General features: G+C 38.8%; 2 protein-coding genes across 3 annotated transcripts; both read right to left on the bottom strand.

Annotated features, from left to right (window-relative positions):
* Positions 1–77: 77 nt before the first annotated feature.
* On the bottom strand, positions 78–6,010 carry LOC125242714 (protein AAR2 homolog). 2 transcript variants are annotated; one of them, XM_048151620.1, is made up of 6 exons: positions 5,953–6,010; positions 5,633–5,847; positions 4,979–5,181; positions 2,882–3,130; positions 2,122–2,248; positions 78–1,770 (listed from the first exon to the last, which is right to left on the bottom strand). In XM_048151620.1, the coding sequence occupies exons 2-6, from the start codon at positions 5,833–5,835 to the stop codon at positions 1,347–1,349; spliced, it is 1,206 nt and encodes a 401-aa protein (XP_048007577.1). In that variant the 5' UTR covers positions 5,836–5,847; positions 5,953–6,010; the 3' UTR covers positions 78–1,346. The 2 variants fall into 2 exon arrangements, with proteins under 2 accessions (XP_048007577.1, XP_048007576.1); XM_048151619.1 differs by lacking the exon at positions 5,953–6,010 and having other exon boundaries at positions 5,633–5,935.
* Positions 6,011–12,863: 6,853 nt separating this feature from the next.
* Positions 12,864–14,122, bottom strand: LOC125224876 (bolA-like protein DDB_G0274169). Its single transcript, XM_048128376.1, has 3 exons — positions 13,986–14,122; positions 13,710–13,903; positions 12,864–13,094 (listed from the first exon to the last, which is right to left on the bottom strand). The coding sequence occupies exons 1-3, from the start codon at positions 14,035–14,037 to the stop codon at positions 12,945–12,947; spliced, it is 396 nt and encodes a 131-aa protein (XP_047984333.1). The 5' UTR covers positions 14,038–14,122; the 3' UTR covers positions 12,864–12,944.
* Between the last annotated feature and the right edge of the window lie 4,161 nt (positions 14,123–18,283).

Raw genomic sequence — 18,283 nt, 5'->3', positions numbered from 1 at the left:
ATAGAATTCACAAATGAACCGAAAATAACGTCTATTTATTGCACTAAAGCTAATATTGATCAAAAACCTCTAGTCTAGTTTAAAATTGACATTGGTATATTATTGGGGCAGGGGTCACAAAAGGATTGTCTACTATTAATTTTATCTGGATCTTAGGGATGTACACAGTACACAAATCTACAGTTCTAAACTGTACTACTTATGAGAAGGATTCATTATGCTTAAATCATTATAACAAAATAGCCTGATCTGTGATGGTAATAAGTATATCTAAGATTTTGCCTAAAAATAGCAAGTATAAAGTGATACCAAAATAGTTTACAGTCGCTAACGAATTATTGTTAAAAAGAAACTAACAAGACTGAGAGTTAAAGTTTCACATACACATAAAACACATCTTATTAAACTCCTTTGTTGTTGGAAACCTTTAGTGTATTTATCACAAAATATCTTCGTTACTACTACTAATAATACCATTCTGACGAAATAAGTCCTCAATTGAAATTTATTTTAAAATCATCTTAGTAAAGAGATAGCTAAATAGAAGTGAAAATATTAGTGCTAGATAAAACGGTATTTGTACTAAAACATTTAGAGATATGATTAAGTAAATGTAGCTAAGTCTACCAGCCTTACTAGGCACACTATAGTTCCACTTGGCACCACCTATAACTGGAGTAACCCAGAGAGTTCTCCTGGTTTCACTGTTATTAAATACTAGCTTTTGCCCGCGACTTCGCTCGCGTTAGAAAGAGACAAAAATAGCCCATGTCACTCTCTGTCCCTTTAAGTATCTCCATTTAAAAAATCACGACAATTCGTCGCTCTGTTTTGCCGTGAAGGACGGACAAACAAACAGACACACACACTTTCCCATTTATAATATTAGTAGTAAGTATGGATATCGGAATTTTAATATGTCACGTCTAAACTATGTCACAACTCACAACCTATGCTAACATACATAGTTTGGTTTTAAAAATAAACATTAATAACATATTAACGCACAAAAGGCTACATTACATTCCGATAAAATCAATGCTAATGGTATGTAAAAAAAATGCATCAGATATGAATAAGAAGCTAATACACCTAACATTGAAACTATTAGAAATGTAATTATAATTTACACGAACATAATACAATTTAAGTATTTCTTTGACGAAACTCTTAATATTTTAATGGATTTTGTTTATCTCAAATAATTCATTTCAATACAATGAAGTTGGGTACAAATAGGCATTTGACCTTGTGATTTGTTGGTGTTTCATCTCCAGGACTTTGAATTCCAATTCAGGACTATATTTTGAATATTCCAAATCTTCCATTACAATCAAGTCCAATATCTACTCTGTTAATTCTGTATCATCCAATTTAACAATAACCGGCCTCTCATCTTCATCATCAGCATCCAATCCCGTGAAATCCCACTGCAATTTTTCCGTTAAATTCTCCTTGAATCGTTCAATCATTGTTAGAAGTCGTCCATCAACTTTGCTCACATAAGCTGTTCTGAAGAACTCTCTCAACTTCTTATATACTAGGTTTTTGTTCATGACAATATCGGCTAGGAAGTCTTCGGGCATTTCCTCGATTTGTATCTCAAGTGTTCTGATGAAATGGAAGAATACGCTCCTGTATTTGTGGATGGCGTCGTCGCAAGAGCAGAGAAGAATGACGAGACTCTTCCAATGCTCGAAGCATTCAAGCGAGTGGCCGATTAGGAAGCAAAGGTAAGCTAATTGGAGTTCACCGATGATATGCAGGGGCCTGAAATTAAAAAAAATAAATAGTGTGTGATTTTGAAAATAAGCGCGGCGAGCGGTAGCTTACTGCCGGTAGGTCGCTTGACTTGATTATAATCGGATAAACTTCGACGAATTTTTTGGGCTGCAGCGCCGCCCCGCCAAAGCGTGATGCGAGATTTACCTACGTCCTACTATAAAGTCGGTTTGCTGGCGAGATTTAAGGGGCTGAAAAATCTGGGCCGAGGAGTCGTCGTCCAAACTGTCTGAAGATATGTTTTCGGCAGGCACCAGCGCCGTAGTTTAGGCGTCACAAAATAAGCTTCGTCTAAATCAACCATCAAACATTTTAAAAACCCTGGATAAGTATACTCACTCATCATGTTGTGCTATCATCAGTTCTAAGGAGTACGACTGGTCTAAGTAATGCTTGGTGATCTCTTCTGGAGTGGATCCTGGAGGGTATTTGTCTTGCGGTATTTCTGTGAACCTCATTGAAGCACCTGCAATGGGACAATAACATGTCATTACATAAATATCCTTGTCATTTTTAAGACTAAGTTCTCAGGCGTGATTTTTTCTCATACTCCCAAGAAAGGTGGACGCCGTGTGAACCTAAATGGTTTCTCACGTGTTACTAGGGGATGTGCAAGATAGATGGAATGTAATGATTTATCCATGCATCAAGAACGAATTTAGACTCGACTAGCGTTTTATACGATAGTGCAAGCACGTATTTATCTGGAAAATAACTCTCTCATAACACGGAAATTACCGTATAAGAGCGTAAAAATACACTTGTCCGAACCCTTACTTTTGATTTTACTCCCTAAGAATTTCTAAATGCCAGGCTTATTATGAAAATTAATTCTTAAAGAATATCTAACCTAACCACAAAATTAAAATTTTTAAAAAACCCCCGACCGCGACCTAGTGGACCGATTTTCATGAAACATGGCTAAGAACACTCCCGACTAACACAGCTTTCAAATGAAAAAAACTAAATTGAAATTGGTTCATCCGTTCGGGAGCTACGATGCCACAGACAGACACACACACAGACAGACAGACAGACACGTCAAACTTATAACACCCCGTCGTTTTTGCGTTGGGGGTTAAAAACCATAAGATATTACCTGGTACAGGTTTTAAGTCAGGTAACATAGCATTCTCTTTCTCAGCCCTAGTGACTCTCTTGGCCCTCTTAGCGTCAGATTGACCCGGCGTCTCTTCAGCACCATCCTCTGTCAGTGTCCCTGGTTCCTCTTGGCTTTCCATTGACTCAGACTTAATGCCTCTCGGCCGGTCTTCATCTGTCATAGAGAGGAGTTCCACTGATGCTCGGATGATTCCTTTCTCTGGAGAAAGTTTTGTTGCCAGTTCAGCTGAAATTATAGATAAACAAACTATAGTTTTTTATTACAGTCATCTAAAAGGTTTAGGTTATAAGTGCAACTTAAGCTGGGCTTGAACCTTCTGCCTTTGAGTATCTTTAATTTGAATTATATACCCCATACATAATGTTATATATTGACATGTGGGTAGATTATGATCTGCGGGTACCCCCAGTTTGATTCTAGCCAGCAAGCCAGCACACGTACGTAACATTCTGGCGACAGGATTTAATTAAAAAAAACCGGCCAAGAGCGTGTCGGGCCACGCTCAGTGTAGGGTTCCGTAGTTTTCCGTATTTTTCTCAAAAACTACTGAACCTATCAAGTTCAAAACAATTTTCCTAGAAAGTATTCATAAAGTTCTACTTTTGTGATTTTTTTCATATTTATAAACTGAAATAGATACCATACACTAAAGACAAAGCGATCAAGCCCACTGGTGGCGAAGCCGGGAATCGAACCCGGGTCTCCAGCTAACGCGGCTGACGTGTTCGACCGCTACACCACCCCGACCGCCGAGGTACCCGTCGAAATTTCTCTAGTGTATGTTATCTCTGAAGGCTAGGCGCCTTTGACCAACTCTAAGGGCGAGCAATTAGTGCTTGCACCTCCTATATGAATCCTTTTGCAGGATTACGATATAGCGAGAGAGATGGTGGTGGTGGTGGTGTGGTGGTGATGGTGTTCCCTACATCGATAGATGGCAGCACCATCTCTCTCGCTATATCGTAATCCTGCAAAAGGATTCATATAGGAGGTGCAAGCACTAATTGCTCGCCCTTAGAGTTGGTCAAAGGCGCCTAGCCTTCAGAGATAACATACACTAGAGAAATTTCGACGGGTACCTCGGCGGTCGGGGTGGTGTAGCGGTCGAACACGTCAGCCGCGTTAGCTGGAGACCCGGGTTCGATTCCCGGCTTCGCCACCAGTGGGCTTGATCGCTTTTTTTTTTTTTTTTTTTTTTTTTTTTTAGTGTATGGTATCTATTTCAGTTTATAATTTATATATAGTAGTGTTACTACTTAAAAAACAAATCAAAAAATATTTCATAAAATAATTTGATTTGTTCCCTACATCGATTTTTTCATATTTTTTAAACATATGGTTCAAAAGTTAGAGGGGGGGGGACGCACTTTTTTTTCCTTTAGGAGCGATTATTTCCGAAACTATTAATATAATCAAAAAACGATATTAGTAAACCCTTATTCATTTTTTAATACCTATCCAACGATATATCACACGTTGGGGTTGGAATGAAAAAAAATATCAGCCCCCACTTTACATGTAGGGGGTGCCCTAACGAAACATTTTTTTCCACTTTTTATTTTTGCACTTTGTTGGCGTGATTGATATACATATTGGTACCAAATTTCAGCTTTCTAGTGCTAACGGTTACTGAGATTATCCGCGGACGGACGGACGGACGGACGGACGGACGGACAGACAGACATGGCGAAACTATAAGGGTTCCTAGTTGACTACGGAACCCTAAAAATAGGCTAAAAGTGCTTTAAACATATGTATGTTCTGTAAGTAGGACAAATGTAAGACCAATTAGTGAAATTCATAATAATTACTCATATGATTGCAACTAGTTGTGCAATAATCATTTAAAGAATTTAGTGTAACAACTCATGATGTTGATACATGTAGAAGGGGGTGGGGCTGATCGTAAGTAGTCACAGCAAGCTATTCTACAGCTAGAACATGTTACATGTGTCACAATTCAGTTCCAAAGGCAATTTGTTTAAAGGTTGAAAAATTCACTCACTTCACTCACTCACTTCACTTGAAAAATTTGTAAATATAATTACTTTTGTAAATTAAATAAATATTTACCTGTAATTTGTGATGTAAGCAGCTTCCATTTCTGCCATATCTCGTAAGGATACGGAGCCAAGTGCCGGTCCAAGTTGAACAGGTTGTCCTTGAGCCGCTGAATGCTCTCCTCGCTTATTTCCTCTGTACTGATGTCTCCAGTCTTCTTATCCCACATCTTTACGAGAAACTCTTTCTTGTGGAAATAGTGCATGAATCCAGACCTACAATTAAAGTGTTAATAATTATTTATATGTCACCTGAATACACTTTTAAGCATATTATAGACCCTGCTATAAAACGGTTTTTAAGTTGTCATGAGTATCCAATTGAACTAATTTTTACATTGATAATTAGATAAAGTAAGGCACACTTTATTTAATAAAGTTATCAATGCAAATTGATAAACAGATAAAGTGCATAGGCTTGCCTTCTGAAGTCAATGACTAAATAGTAAGTACTCAAATTAATAGAATATTGTGCTTTCTACACTCAGTTTCACCCCACCTCAGGATAGAAATCCTAAAATTCTGAAATTATTATTAGTAGCCAAAAGTTTTGCTTCATTTTTAGGAGTTTAATAGGGCTTCAAATTTAGTTCTAAAAGCGTCCCAAAAGGATCCCAGGTTTAAAACAGTCAATACATATGAGAACCATAAAAACATATTCGCTCACCTTGGGCACACGTCCCCCGTACTCTTGCTGACTGCGGAGTAATGCACGTAGTGCAAACCCGGTGGAATCATCTTAATTCCACGGAAATCTTCATCAGTGTTCCAGCATTGCATGTCAATGCCAAACTGCGTTTCCTCAGGTACTCCGAGGAACACAAATGTCCCGCCCTCGACGAGCAGCTTCTTCGCGGTCTCCTGGTCCATTTTGTAATGAACCTTTGCCGCAAGTCAATAAAATGAGTTAAAAATACAACAAATCAATATGTTTACATTTGTTGAGAATGTCAGAGGTATAGCTAGTGTTGTGACATGACAGCTAACCTTTTGGTTGTACCGAATGTACCGATATGTCGATAGAAAAGTGGACACTTTAAAAAATAACTCGCAATATTTGTTCTTGTTAGTTAATTAATTGTTATTTATTGTTTACTTAAGCTTTATTAATATATTTGTATTAATTTTTATAGGTTATTATACTGAAACAAACCCAAATATTCAGTAGAAAAAGGCGCGAAATTAAATTTTCTACGGAAAAACAATTCTTTGGATTAAGCAACGAAATAACAAATTTGAAGTTATATTTCTAGACTAGAGGGTACCTCGAACTATATTCCACGTATTGCCTCATCTCTCATGGCCGCTGTACACATATGGCCAACGGTTCCACCAACCCCCTTGGCCAAGCGTGTAGAGGGCTACTTGGCCGTAAGTTGGCAGTTGGCGCTTGCGCTTGCCGGCCAACCGATTGGTGTCGGTTTTTTGTCCACACATCAAAGGTTCCACCAACCCTTTGTGAAACCCCTTGGCCAAGATAAGAGCCGCTGTTTACACATTGGCGAACCAATCACTTGGCATTGGCTCTTCATGAAAGATGGACGTGGAATGGAAAAGTCTAGGAAATTCTAGGTCATAGACGTTGTCAGAAAAATTTGATTAAAAAATAATAACCCCGTAGTAAAATTAAATTATTTGAAATATTAACAATTTTTTGAATATTCTGATAAGAACATTTATCTTTTTTAGGAAATACATTAATCATTTGCAAGGTTATTTTATTTCCTAAAATCTACACTATTATTGGCATAGATAAACTTATTATTTTCGTAAATATTTCACTACTGTCCTCTCTGACGGCTGACGACCAACTGAATGAAGCGCCAACGTGTAAACGCAGTTGGCCATTGGCGCCAAGATCTTTTGATGTGTGGACAAAAAACCGACACCAATCGGTTGGCCGGCAAGCGCAAGCGCCAACTGCCAACTTACGGCCAAGTAGCCCTCTACACGCTTGGCCAAGGGGGATGGTGGAACCGTTGGCCATATGTGTACAGCGGCCAAAAGGATCTTGGCGCCAATGGCCAACTGCGTTTACACGTTGGCGCTTCATTCAGTTGGTCGTCAGCCGTCAGAGAGGACAGTAGTGAAATATTTACGAAAATAATAAGTTTATCTATAGCCTGTCAACCAAATTTTGGCAGTAGCAATGTACATCCAACTAAAGTATGGTATCCCTATGAAACGAACAAAAACCAGCAATGTACGTCGAACAGCCACAGATATTTTTTTTCAAGGGGCTCGCTCCTTCCTTACGAATTAGATAATGTATTAAAAAGGGACGGATATGTGCTAGTTATTTCTCTTTTTGGTAGGACGGAGATTTCCACAGATAAGATACAAATGACACGCGAACTTCCACCGATTTTCAAAACTAGTGTTGCTAGCCCGCGATTTTTCAAATTTGCCGCCTTTTTCTAGTGACAAGATTTGGTTGACGGTCTATATGCCAATAATAGTGTAGATTTTAGGAAATAAAATAACCTTGCAAATGTTTAATGTATTTCCTAAAAAAGATAAATGTTCTTATCATAATATTCAAAAAATTGTTAATATTTCAAATAATTTAATTTTACTACGGGGTTATTATTTTTTAATCAAATTTTTCTGTCAACGTCTATGACCTAGAATTTCCTTAGACTTTTCCATTCCACGTCCATCTTTCATGAAGAGCCAATGCCAAGTGATTGGTTCGCCAATGTGTAAACAGCGGCTCTTATCTTGGCCAAGGGGTTTCACAAAGGGTTGGTGGAACCGTTGGCCATATGTGTACAGCGGCCATCAGGCAGTCAAGCTTTTAAATTTATACGTAGGTAGCAAGGCTCGTAACCGGTTTATTTTTTACCGGTTAAAACCGGTTTATTCGATTTTACTCCGAACTTTCTAAAGAACATGAACGTTATAAGAACTTTATTTTAACCGAAATAACTAAGGTCAATCACTGGCCAGTTTATAAAAAAAACCGGTTTATTCGACGAGCGACAAGACGCACCGGCGCCGCGTAAATACCTACGTTCGACCTACGTATCGACTTTTTTTGTTTGGTTAGAACAGTATTACCTATCTCACCTATCTTAGGCTCCCCTCCCAAAAATCAGTGTCTTGTCAGTGTCAGTTTGAACTGTCAGATTGCATACAAGTTTTTTTTAAGATTATGAATTTTTAAGACTGTCTGTGGGGAGCCTTAACTGCGGAATAAACCGGTTTATTTTGTTCTAAACCGTTTAATCGAACGTAACCTTTATGAAAGCGTTCAGCTAAAAACCGGTTTAAAAATAGCGGTTTTGCCGCAAGTAATTACATGATAACGGTTTGAAAAATTTACCGGTATCCGAGCCCTGGTAGGTGGTGCAGGTTCGCGGTAGGCAAAACCCTCTGAGGTCCAAACGGTGCAATGTAGAATAGAGTTATGTGACTAGTATGCAGTAGTCCTAGAAATTCTATTAAATAGTATTTTTCTGTATTTACATTACATTTTACATTTATAAATCACAGTCAATCGTCACGATTTACAAAATAGAATTAAAAAAATTGCTATTATATTAGAGCTATATGTCATGCTTGGTGTGTTAGTATAATATAGGTACCTTGTAAACATAGCAAAGTAAAGTATTACGTATTACCTTTCCACAATGTAAGTTACCGGTACCGGTACCGGATCTAGACAATGAATCAGTGTAGCCAGATCTACGGAAAAGTCTGTAGATCTACGGATTTCGGGGCTTCAACACAGACCTACGGATTTTTTTGAAATTTCTACGGAATTCCAATAACACAATTTTGACGTGATAACGTCTAATAACTCGTTACTACGGGCAGCATGCACGAAAAAGATGACGTCATTGTCCCGTTTCGCAATATAGTTTTTGTGCCATCTATTGGCGCGCGTTGGAACTAAGCGGCTGATCGATGCGCTCGGTATGGTTATAGCGTGTGGCCTAAGTAAAGCACCACAGCTGGGACAGATGGCGCGCCCGTGTGTTGTTCTCGTTAAGCTGAGTTTAGACCAGCAAGTTATTGCTGCAAGTTTTGAGACGCAACTATAGGTAAGAGTGAGTGGCAAATATCTGCATCTCTTTCTAGCATATACTTCTGTCTCAAAACTTGCAGCAGCGCCGCAGAGATGGGCAAATCGTAATCGATTCCGGATTACACGATTACTTGATTTTACTTTGTAATCCACTACTGGGTGTCAGATTACTTGTAATGTAATCAAGTGAAACGGAAAATTACCATTACATATAAAGGAATCACTAATCATCTATACAATAATTACTATTACCAATAATTCGGAATCATAGTCGATTCAAAATAACTGAAATTATTGACTTGATTACTTTCAGATTACAAATATGTAGTACCTCAGATTGCTGACTGTCACTTTGACACAAAAGTCATCATGGGTGTCGTAAAATAGGTTTTAGGGGGTGCTGATTCCAAAATTAATGACCAATTTGGAATCTGACATTGCTGACTGTCACTTTGACACAAAAGTCGTCATGGGTGTCGTAAAATAGGTTTTAGGGGTGCTGATTCCAAAATGAATGACCAATGTGGAATCTGACATTGCTGACTGTCACTTTGACACAAAAGTCGTCATGGGTGTCGTAAAATAGGTTTTAGGGAGTGCTGATTCCAAAATTAATGAACAATGTGGAATCTGACATTGCTGACTGTCACTTTGACACAAAAGTCGTCATGAGTGTCGTAAAATAGGTTTTAGGGGTGCTGATTCCAAAATTAATGACCAATTTGGAATCTGACATTGCTGACTGTCACTTTGACACAAAAGTCGTCATGGGTGTCGTAAAATAGGTTTTAGGGAGTGCTGATTCCAAAATTAATGAACAATGTGGAATCTGACATTGCTGACTGTCACTTTGACACAAAAGTCGTCATGGGTGTCGTAAAATAGGTTTTAGGGGGTGCTGATTACAAAATTAATGACCAATGTGGAATCTGACATTGCTGACTGTCACTTTGACACAAAAGTCGTCATGGGTGTCGTAAAATAGGTTTTAGGGAGTGCTGATTCCAAAATTAATGAACAATGTGGAATCTGACATTGCTGACTGTCACTTTGACACAAAAGTCGTCATGGGTGTCGTAAAATAGGTTTTAGGGGGTGCTGATTCCAAAATTAATAACCAATTTGGAATCTGACATTGCTGACTGTCACTTTGACACAAAAGTCGTCACGGGTGTCGTAAAATGGGTTTTAGAGGGTGCTGATTCCAAAATTAATGAACAATGTGGAATCTGACATTGCTGACTGTCACTTTGACACAAAAGTCATCATGGGTGTCGTAAAATAGGTTTTAGGGGGTGCTGATTCCAAAATTAATGACCAATGTGGAATCTGACATTGCTGACTGTCATTTTGACACAAAAGTCGGTATGGTTGTAGCGTGTGGCCTGAGTAAAGCACCACAGCTGCGAATATTAGGGTTCTAAGATTAGTAAATGGCACTAGCACTTTAATAAAATTAACGCGTGTCTCGCAAACGGTCTAGGATACAAAATGACGACTTTTATATAGGTATAAGTTAGGTTCGTTAGGTATCTTCAAACGGCCGAAGGCTCCTATTCTGTGCAGTTTCTGTAATAAGCGGGGCTCCGTCTATATCGCTTTCTGTCTCTGGCGCCTTAGTAATGCTACGGGAAAATTTTGCAACTTTGCACCACTCTAACTCCTAAATTAGTAGGTTTTAAAAAAACTTTAATTTATAAAAGATGCTTATTTTAATGCATTCTTTCTAATAAGAACAAAACACTATGCTAGAAAGAGTGCAGAGGAAGTTCTGTAGGCACATTTACAAACGACTGTACGGATATTACCCATATATGTATCCATCTCTATTCGTAACAGGAATGGTTGGTCTTCAAACTCTAGAAACCAGACGGAAACTGCTGCATATTATGCATTACCGCCAACTGTTTCACCATAGAGTAGATGACGCATCCGTGCTTGAGAGAATGGGGCTGCAAGTGCCAAGAGCGAATGTGGTGGTTGGCATGCCGGGCGCGGTGCCGGCGCGGCGGCGGCGGCGCCTGTTCGCGGCGGCCGGCGCACCGCTCGAGCCCGAGCTGCTCTTAACCGCATCATGTTGGAGACAGACGATATTGACACATATTTGCTGATAGTGTTGGTGTGTTTTACAGAAAACTCTTAAGGTTCATAGACTCTACACTCCTTAGGTGATTAATGTAATAACCATAGTTTAACTTTTAAGTGTGTTTGCTTTTATTTATGTCAATTTAACATGTACATAATTATATTACCACATAAATAAATAAATAAAAAAACGTGAAAAAAGTCCCAGAATCGGGCCCCTTTTGCTATACTCTGACCGCCCCTGTCTATACTACTGTAATGTTTGACGTTATCACGTTAAACTACCGTCCGTAAACCGACTTTACAGACAACCAATTTTTTACTAAATTATACATGTGAGCAATAAAGATATTGTGAGTTATTGCTAATAACGAAACGTGATTCCCGTCTGTCACGCTTCGGATGTGCTTCGGACTCAATTCGGACTATAGCGACTATTTATACTTTTGCGTTTCGTTACACGCCGCTCACGCTGTACAAGATCTAACTTTCTAAGGCTACACTAATGTAGTAAAAGGGAACGGAATTGAAGCGTACCAATACCTTTGGTAGGTACGCACTGTAATAATATGGCGAAAAAGTAGAAGTGCTACATACACTTCTACTTTTCATTACTCATTATTTATGCTTCAATATAGTCTGTCAAACAGAGGTGTGTGTGTTTGTAAAAAAGCGCGAAATTTTAATTCTTCATGGCTTTTAATTATCCTATTTTTTTAAATTTTCCGCTTTTTCTAGAGACGGAATCGGCCATAAAAACTTAAAGGAAAAGTCTGTAGAACTACGGATTTTTTAAATTGCGATCTACGGAATTCTACGGATATTTTGGCCGCAGCCTACAGATTTACAGAATTATAATCTGGCAACACTGCAATGAATATACACTTAAGCTCGGAACACACTACGCGGACGTCCGTCGTAAAACGACCGCGACCGCGACCTATCAGTGTGCACGGAACAAAAGATCCAGCGAGCCAGATTTCGATCGGACGTCCATGCGCTCAAGGCCACGTCCGCGTCCGTCGACCGATAGTTTGCACGGTTATGTGTATTTCCATTGTCCAGATTCCCGTCCGCGGTCGATTCACGACGGACGTCCGCGTAGTGTGTTCCTAGCTTTAACCGTGCAAACTATCGGTCGTCGGTCGTGGCCTTGAGCGCACGGACGTCCGATCGAAATCTGGCTCGCTGGATGTTTTGGTCAGCCGAAGCTACGTCTCGAAGACCGTGCACACTGATCGGTCACCGGTCGCGCGACCGCGGACATCCGCGTAGTATGTTCCTAGCTCTATCATCTCTATTGATAGCTGCGTTTACGGGGCATGCTTCTACTTAATACCTGGTTGCCCCGTATTCCACCCTCAAGTGCCCTTCCTGCAGTCCTCCTCAAGCTCGGAACACACTACGCGGACGTCCGTCGTAAAACGACCGCGACCGCGACCTATCAGTGTGCACGGAACAAAAGATCCAGCGAGCCAGATTTCGATCGGACGTCCATGCGCTCAAGGCCACGTCCGCGTCCGTCGACCGATAGTTTGCACGGTTATGTGTATTTCCATTGTCCAGATTCCCGTCCGCGGTCGATTTACGACGGACGTCCGCGTAGTGTGTTCCTAGCTTAATTCGTTGTTTCGCACTTCAACACAAAATGCGGTGACATTGTGAAAACCGCTTATCAGTGATGCAAATCAAATTTAATATGAAGCCTGCACCCTGAACTCTATTGTCAGCTGCCAGGGTCTGAATGTGGACATGTTAGCAGGGTTAAAAAATAACAATTAGCAATATTTACAGACTTTTTAATTTATAAAGAACTACATATTATTTTAACAAAAATTATGACAATATTATAGGAAGACTAAGTTTATTTTCCAAATCCTCCTCTGCAGTTAGGACTGCTCTCAACCACCTTGTCGCTGTTGTCCCATTGCTCTGGAGTTTTCGCTACTATGGACAGCGCATGGACACCAGTCTGCAGCTCCTCCTTCAGTATTTCATTCACTAGTCTATGGCGCTGAAAAAAATAAATTGTTTATTTTCAAACAAAATGGCCGGGTCTCGGAAACATAACATATTCTGACACAATCTTTGGCAGTTCGTTGGCCACACTACTATAAAGACTGTGAATGTGTGAATGATGTTAATGTAGTTAATGTGTCTCCTGTTATCATGGTAATCTTCTGTAAACAGTGTGCCTACCAAGCAAGTTCCTGGCATTTAATGTCTTAATAGGTAATCAGTACATCAGCTTATCTCACAACATTAAGCATCCAAATGTGTTAATTGTGTTCTATAAATAGTGAAAAGTATATTTTAATAAGAACAGGTTTGTCTACAAAGCAAGAGTTCTCAAAATAAAACATTGGTAAGAGCATTAATTAGTGTGTTAATTTATTTGTTTATTGCATGGCATGTATTGTTTCTCGACTTTTAAATGTGTAAAAAATCCAACTGCAGATATTCTATTGCAGTCATCGACAGGTGTTAATCACAAATATTTGATGTATAATATGATTTCTATACATTTAGCAAATTATGTGTCTTCATAGTCATAGTGGCTACTTTAAGCTGGCTGATTACTTTAAGATTTTTACCTAATATTTATTATCATTATTTATGAAACAAATACCTTTATCAAAGGCAGTCCATCGAATTTATCAGAAACCACAACAACTTTAAAATGCGTCTCCGCGCCTTTAGGTACATTATGCATGTATGACTCGTTGATTATTTCGAGGTGCTTGGTTCCTAAAGATGTTTGTAGCTTGTTTCGGATCGTATTTTCCACAATTCCGGACATATTTCTAGCTATAATGCGAGTGCCTGAAAAGCAAAAACGCAATTAAAAAGGTGGACTTAATATTTTAATTCCACATGTTTCGTTTATTGTAATTATTCATACAACCTGAAAACGTAGCTGTTCGAAATGTTTTGAACAAAAGGCTGTTCACAATCATATGTATATTTTTTAGTTTTACTAAGTTTTTCACAATATTTTGATATTCTTCAGATATTAAGATAGTTTGTCAGTCTACTGTCATATGTCAGAATTGTCAGATCAACTGACATTGACGTACTCGTTTAGGAATGAAATCATAGACCATTCACTGAATCACTTAATTTGATTGTTATAGAGCCTAATGACGTTCTTCTCCTAGTGAGTATTACATTCTTTGACCAAGATCCTGGCCACTAGGCCCCGGCCGGCTAGTTTCCTGGCCAGCGCGGAATTAAAAAAAATCTAGCTAGGTATTTGAATATCATGGCCCCTGTACACACATGGCCAACGGTTCCATCCTTCCATCAAACCCCTTGGCCAAGTGTGTAGAGGGAGAGGGCTACTTGGCCGTAAGTTGGCAGTTGGCGCTTGCGCTTGCCGGCCAACCGATTGGTGTCGGTTTTTTGTCCACACATCAAAGGATCTTGGCGCCAATGGCCAACTGCGTTTACACGTTGGCGCTTCATTCAGTCGGTCGTCAGCCGTCAGAGAGGACAGTAGTGAAATATTTACGAAAATAATAAGTTTATCTATGCCAATAATTGTGTAGATTTTAGGAAATAAAATAACCTTGCAAATGTTTAATGTATTTCCCAAAAAAGATAAATGTTCTTATTAGAATATTCAATGAATGAAATGTTAATGTAGATGTCCATATGTGCTTTATCGACTTCGAAAAAGCATTCGACAACGTTAACCATGCTAAATTAATTAATATATTACAGTCCATAGGAATAGATGGCAACGACATTAAATTTATAGAAAACTTATATTGGAAACAGAAAGCTAAAATAAAAATTAATAATGTTGTAACGGAAGAAGTTCAAATAGAGAAAGGCGTAAGACAGGGTTGTATCTTATCACCCTGTTTATTCAATTTGTACTCAGAGATGATTTTTAGAACTGCTTTTGAAGAACTTGATCTTGGAATCCGTGTGAATGGCAAACTGATACAGAACATTCGCTACGCTGATGACACCGTCCTTCTGGCTACTAACCCTGAAGACCTTCAATTAATGCTGCAAAAACTAAATAACACACTTTTGGAATATGGACTTAAAATAAACACGAGCAAAACTAAACACATGATTGTTAAGAAGAAAAAACCAACTACAGAAACAATAAAGTCATTATCCTTAGATAATAAAATAATAGACAGAGTAAATAGTTATAAGTACCTGGGTTGTTGGTTAAATGAAGAATGGGACTCGGAGAAAGAAATTCGGACAAGAATCGAAATTGCCAGAAAAACCTTCCAGAAAATGAAGAAACTTCTGACTAACAGGAGAATAAAATTGGGACTGAGATGGCGGTTGGTCAAATGTTACATCATCCCTATTCTTATGTATGGTTCCGAAAGCTGGACCCTAAAAAAGAAAGTGGTCAAAAAACTAAGAGCTTTTGAAATGTGGATTTATCGAAGGATGCTCAAGATAAAATGGACTGACAGAGTAACAAATTTAAGAGTTCTGGAAATAATGGAAAAAGACCTAGAAATCGTATCAACAATAAAGAAAAGAAAGGCAGCATATTTCGGACATATATATAGAAACAATAAATATAACCTACTGAAATTGATAATTGAAGGAAAAATTGAAGGGAAGCGTGGCCGTGGTAGAAGGCGCATATCATGGAGTGGGAATATAAAAGACTGGTTAAAAGTGAAGAGCATAGACAAACTAATTCGCATGACTGAAAATAGAGAGACATATGGACATATGGTCGCCGACCTCCTGGACGGAGATGGTACATGAAGAAGAAGAAGAAGAAGAATATTCAAATAATTTAATTTTACTACGGGGTTATTATTTTTTAATCAAATTTTTCTGACAACGTCTATGACCTAGAATTTCCTAGACTTTTCTATTCCACGTCCATCCTTCATGAAGAGCCAATGCCAAGTGATTGGTTCGCCAATGTGTAAACAGCGGCTCTTATCTTGGCCAAGGGGTTTCACAAAGGGCTGGTGGAACCGTTGGCCATGTGTGTACAGGGGCCATCGAAGACGCTCGCTATTCTCTTGCTAATCGCTCGCCATTGCTTGATTGTTTTTATTATAACGCTTTTTTTTCTGTGTCTTAACGTAATTACGCTATGTTTCTGGTTCTTAAATGTGACATGTATCAACGTGATGTAGTTGTTGTATTGAAGAAAACTGAACTGGTCTTCATAATTTGCCGCTACTGCGACCCTGCGACCAGAGTCCTCGCCGAGTTTTGACCTAGAGGCGCGTAGCAACGGATGGGTACGTATTTTGACAAAAAACTTCCTACTTATTTTGTATAATATACTTTTATAGACGGTCAACCAAAACGTGGCACTAAAAAAGGCGGCGAATTTGAATAATGTAGGACTCACCGGCCAATAGGCGAGACGACTAAAAAAACTATTTAGTCCGTCACGTCAGTTAGGTTACCTACTTATCAAAAAATTTGGACACATATTTTTTCTTTTTCTCGTATACGAAAAATGTACAGTGCGTTGAAGTTACGCGCGACGTCACGCCTAGGTACAATTTTTACTTAAAAGTGACGTCACAAGCCCTCACTCCAGAACTTTGATGTTCTGTTATCTTTCTATTTTTTCATTAATTAGATAAAACGAAAAATATGTAATATTGTCTTCGGTTACCGCGATAGTTACTCATGAAATAAAACTATGGAAACGGATTAAATCGCGTATAATGAATTTAAAATACATCCCGACGTTTCGAACTCTTTACAGCGTTCGTGGTCAACGGGTGACTGAGGAAAAAATTAAAATGTGCAAAAGCTACCCACTTACAAGAAATATTAACGAACCATGACCACAAATAATATAGATTTCTAAGGCAGGTTCACACACTATTAATAAAGCTAGTTATACAATATTCAAAAAATTTACCATTACTCTGTTAAAAAATAATAAACCAATTAATCTACACAAAATTGACAAAGAAACAAACTGCAAATGTCCAACACCATACAACACAAATGCCTCACAGCCTTCGTCGTGCTTGTTCCATTATCAGATGTACTGGATCCCAAGCCGGTGGTAAAGTAAAGCCATTCTCTCTATTAAAGTTTGGATATTTCTTGATCTCAATGGCCTCTCGCAACATTCTGGGTATATATCGCTTCTCCTTAGCGAGAACCAGAGGCTTGTCAAACTTTATAGCATGATTGACTTTATCCATGACATGTTCAGAGACTGCAGACCTTTGCCGACGGTGCTTGACATCCGCTATGTGTTCCTTCACCCGTGTGGAAATGCTTCGTTTTGTTCTGTGTCTGTCCCACATATGACAGGCCGCACTCACAGTCTAGCCTGTACACTCCCGCGCTTTGTAGAGGAGTTTGACATTTCACAGGCCTCAGGAATTGGGACATCTTCTTCATAGGCTTGAAATAAGTTTTAATGTATTTTAAATTCATTATACGCGATTTAATCCGTTTCCATAGTTTTATTTCACGAAAAATATGTGTTCAGTATTTTTGGACGATCTAACTGGCGGACTAAACATAATTCCATTTTTTATGTAGTGTCAACCCTATTCTCTACATAAAGCAGCGTGCCTTTCTTCTAACCCTTGACATTGCCGGAATAGTCGACGAGCCATAACAATTAAAAATTGATTGAAAATGTAGGGCGAAGGCTTAGTTCTCATAGACAATTTTAATTACGTGCCTTTTTTAGTGCCAAGATTTGGTTAAACCGTCTAAGATACGGTTGGGGGATCCGCATTGGGCTAGCTTGGAGACATCTCGAGCCACTGATAGGCACAGGCATCCTCTGTGATCAGATAGTCTGGTTGTTTACTTTTTTTCTTTCTTTTTAGGCTGACTGTGGGTTTTTACCCCCTATATAAGTACCTAGTCTCATTTATTATTATTACCTATACTATATTGTCTATTCTCTTTGCGCCACCTTAAATATTTCTGAACCAATGAACTAACATGCCCTTCTTATTCGTGCTTATAAGGAGACGTCTTTAGAAAGCAATTTAATTACAGGTAGTCAATATTAGTTTATAATACTTCTATATAGTCCTCCTCATCGGTTTCGATGACGGCGACCTCAGCAGATTATGAATTAATTTGCCTGTTATGGGCTCTTATGTAGCTGGCCAGGCCGGACTTGGTCTTAAAGACTCTTGATAATACTTCTACGTAAGTAGCCTAACCTACATAAAAATAAGATAATAAGTAGAAGATAAGTGAGTATCC

This window comes from Leguminivora glycinivorella, chromosome 3 (assembly GCF_023078275.1).
Source record: "Leguminivora glycinivorella isolate SPB_JAAS2020 chromosome 3, LegGlyc_1.1, whole genome shotgun sequence".
Classification (NCBI taxonomy): Eukaryota; Metazoa; Arthropoda; class Insecta; order Lepidoptera; family Tortricidae; genus Leguminivora; species Leguminivora glycinivorella.
The sequence above is the reverse complement of the archived record's forward strand: the minus strand, read 5'-3'. Positions and strand labels throughout refer to the sequence as shown.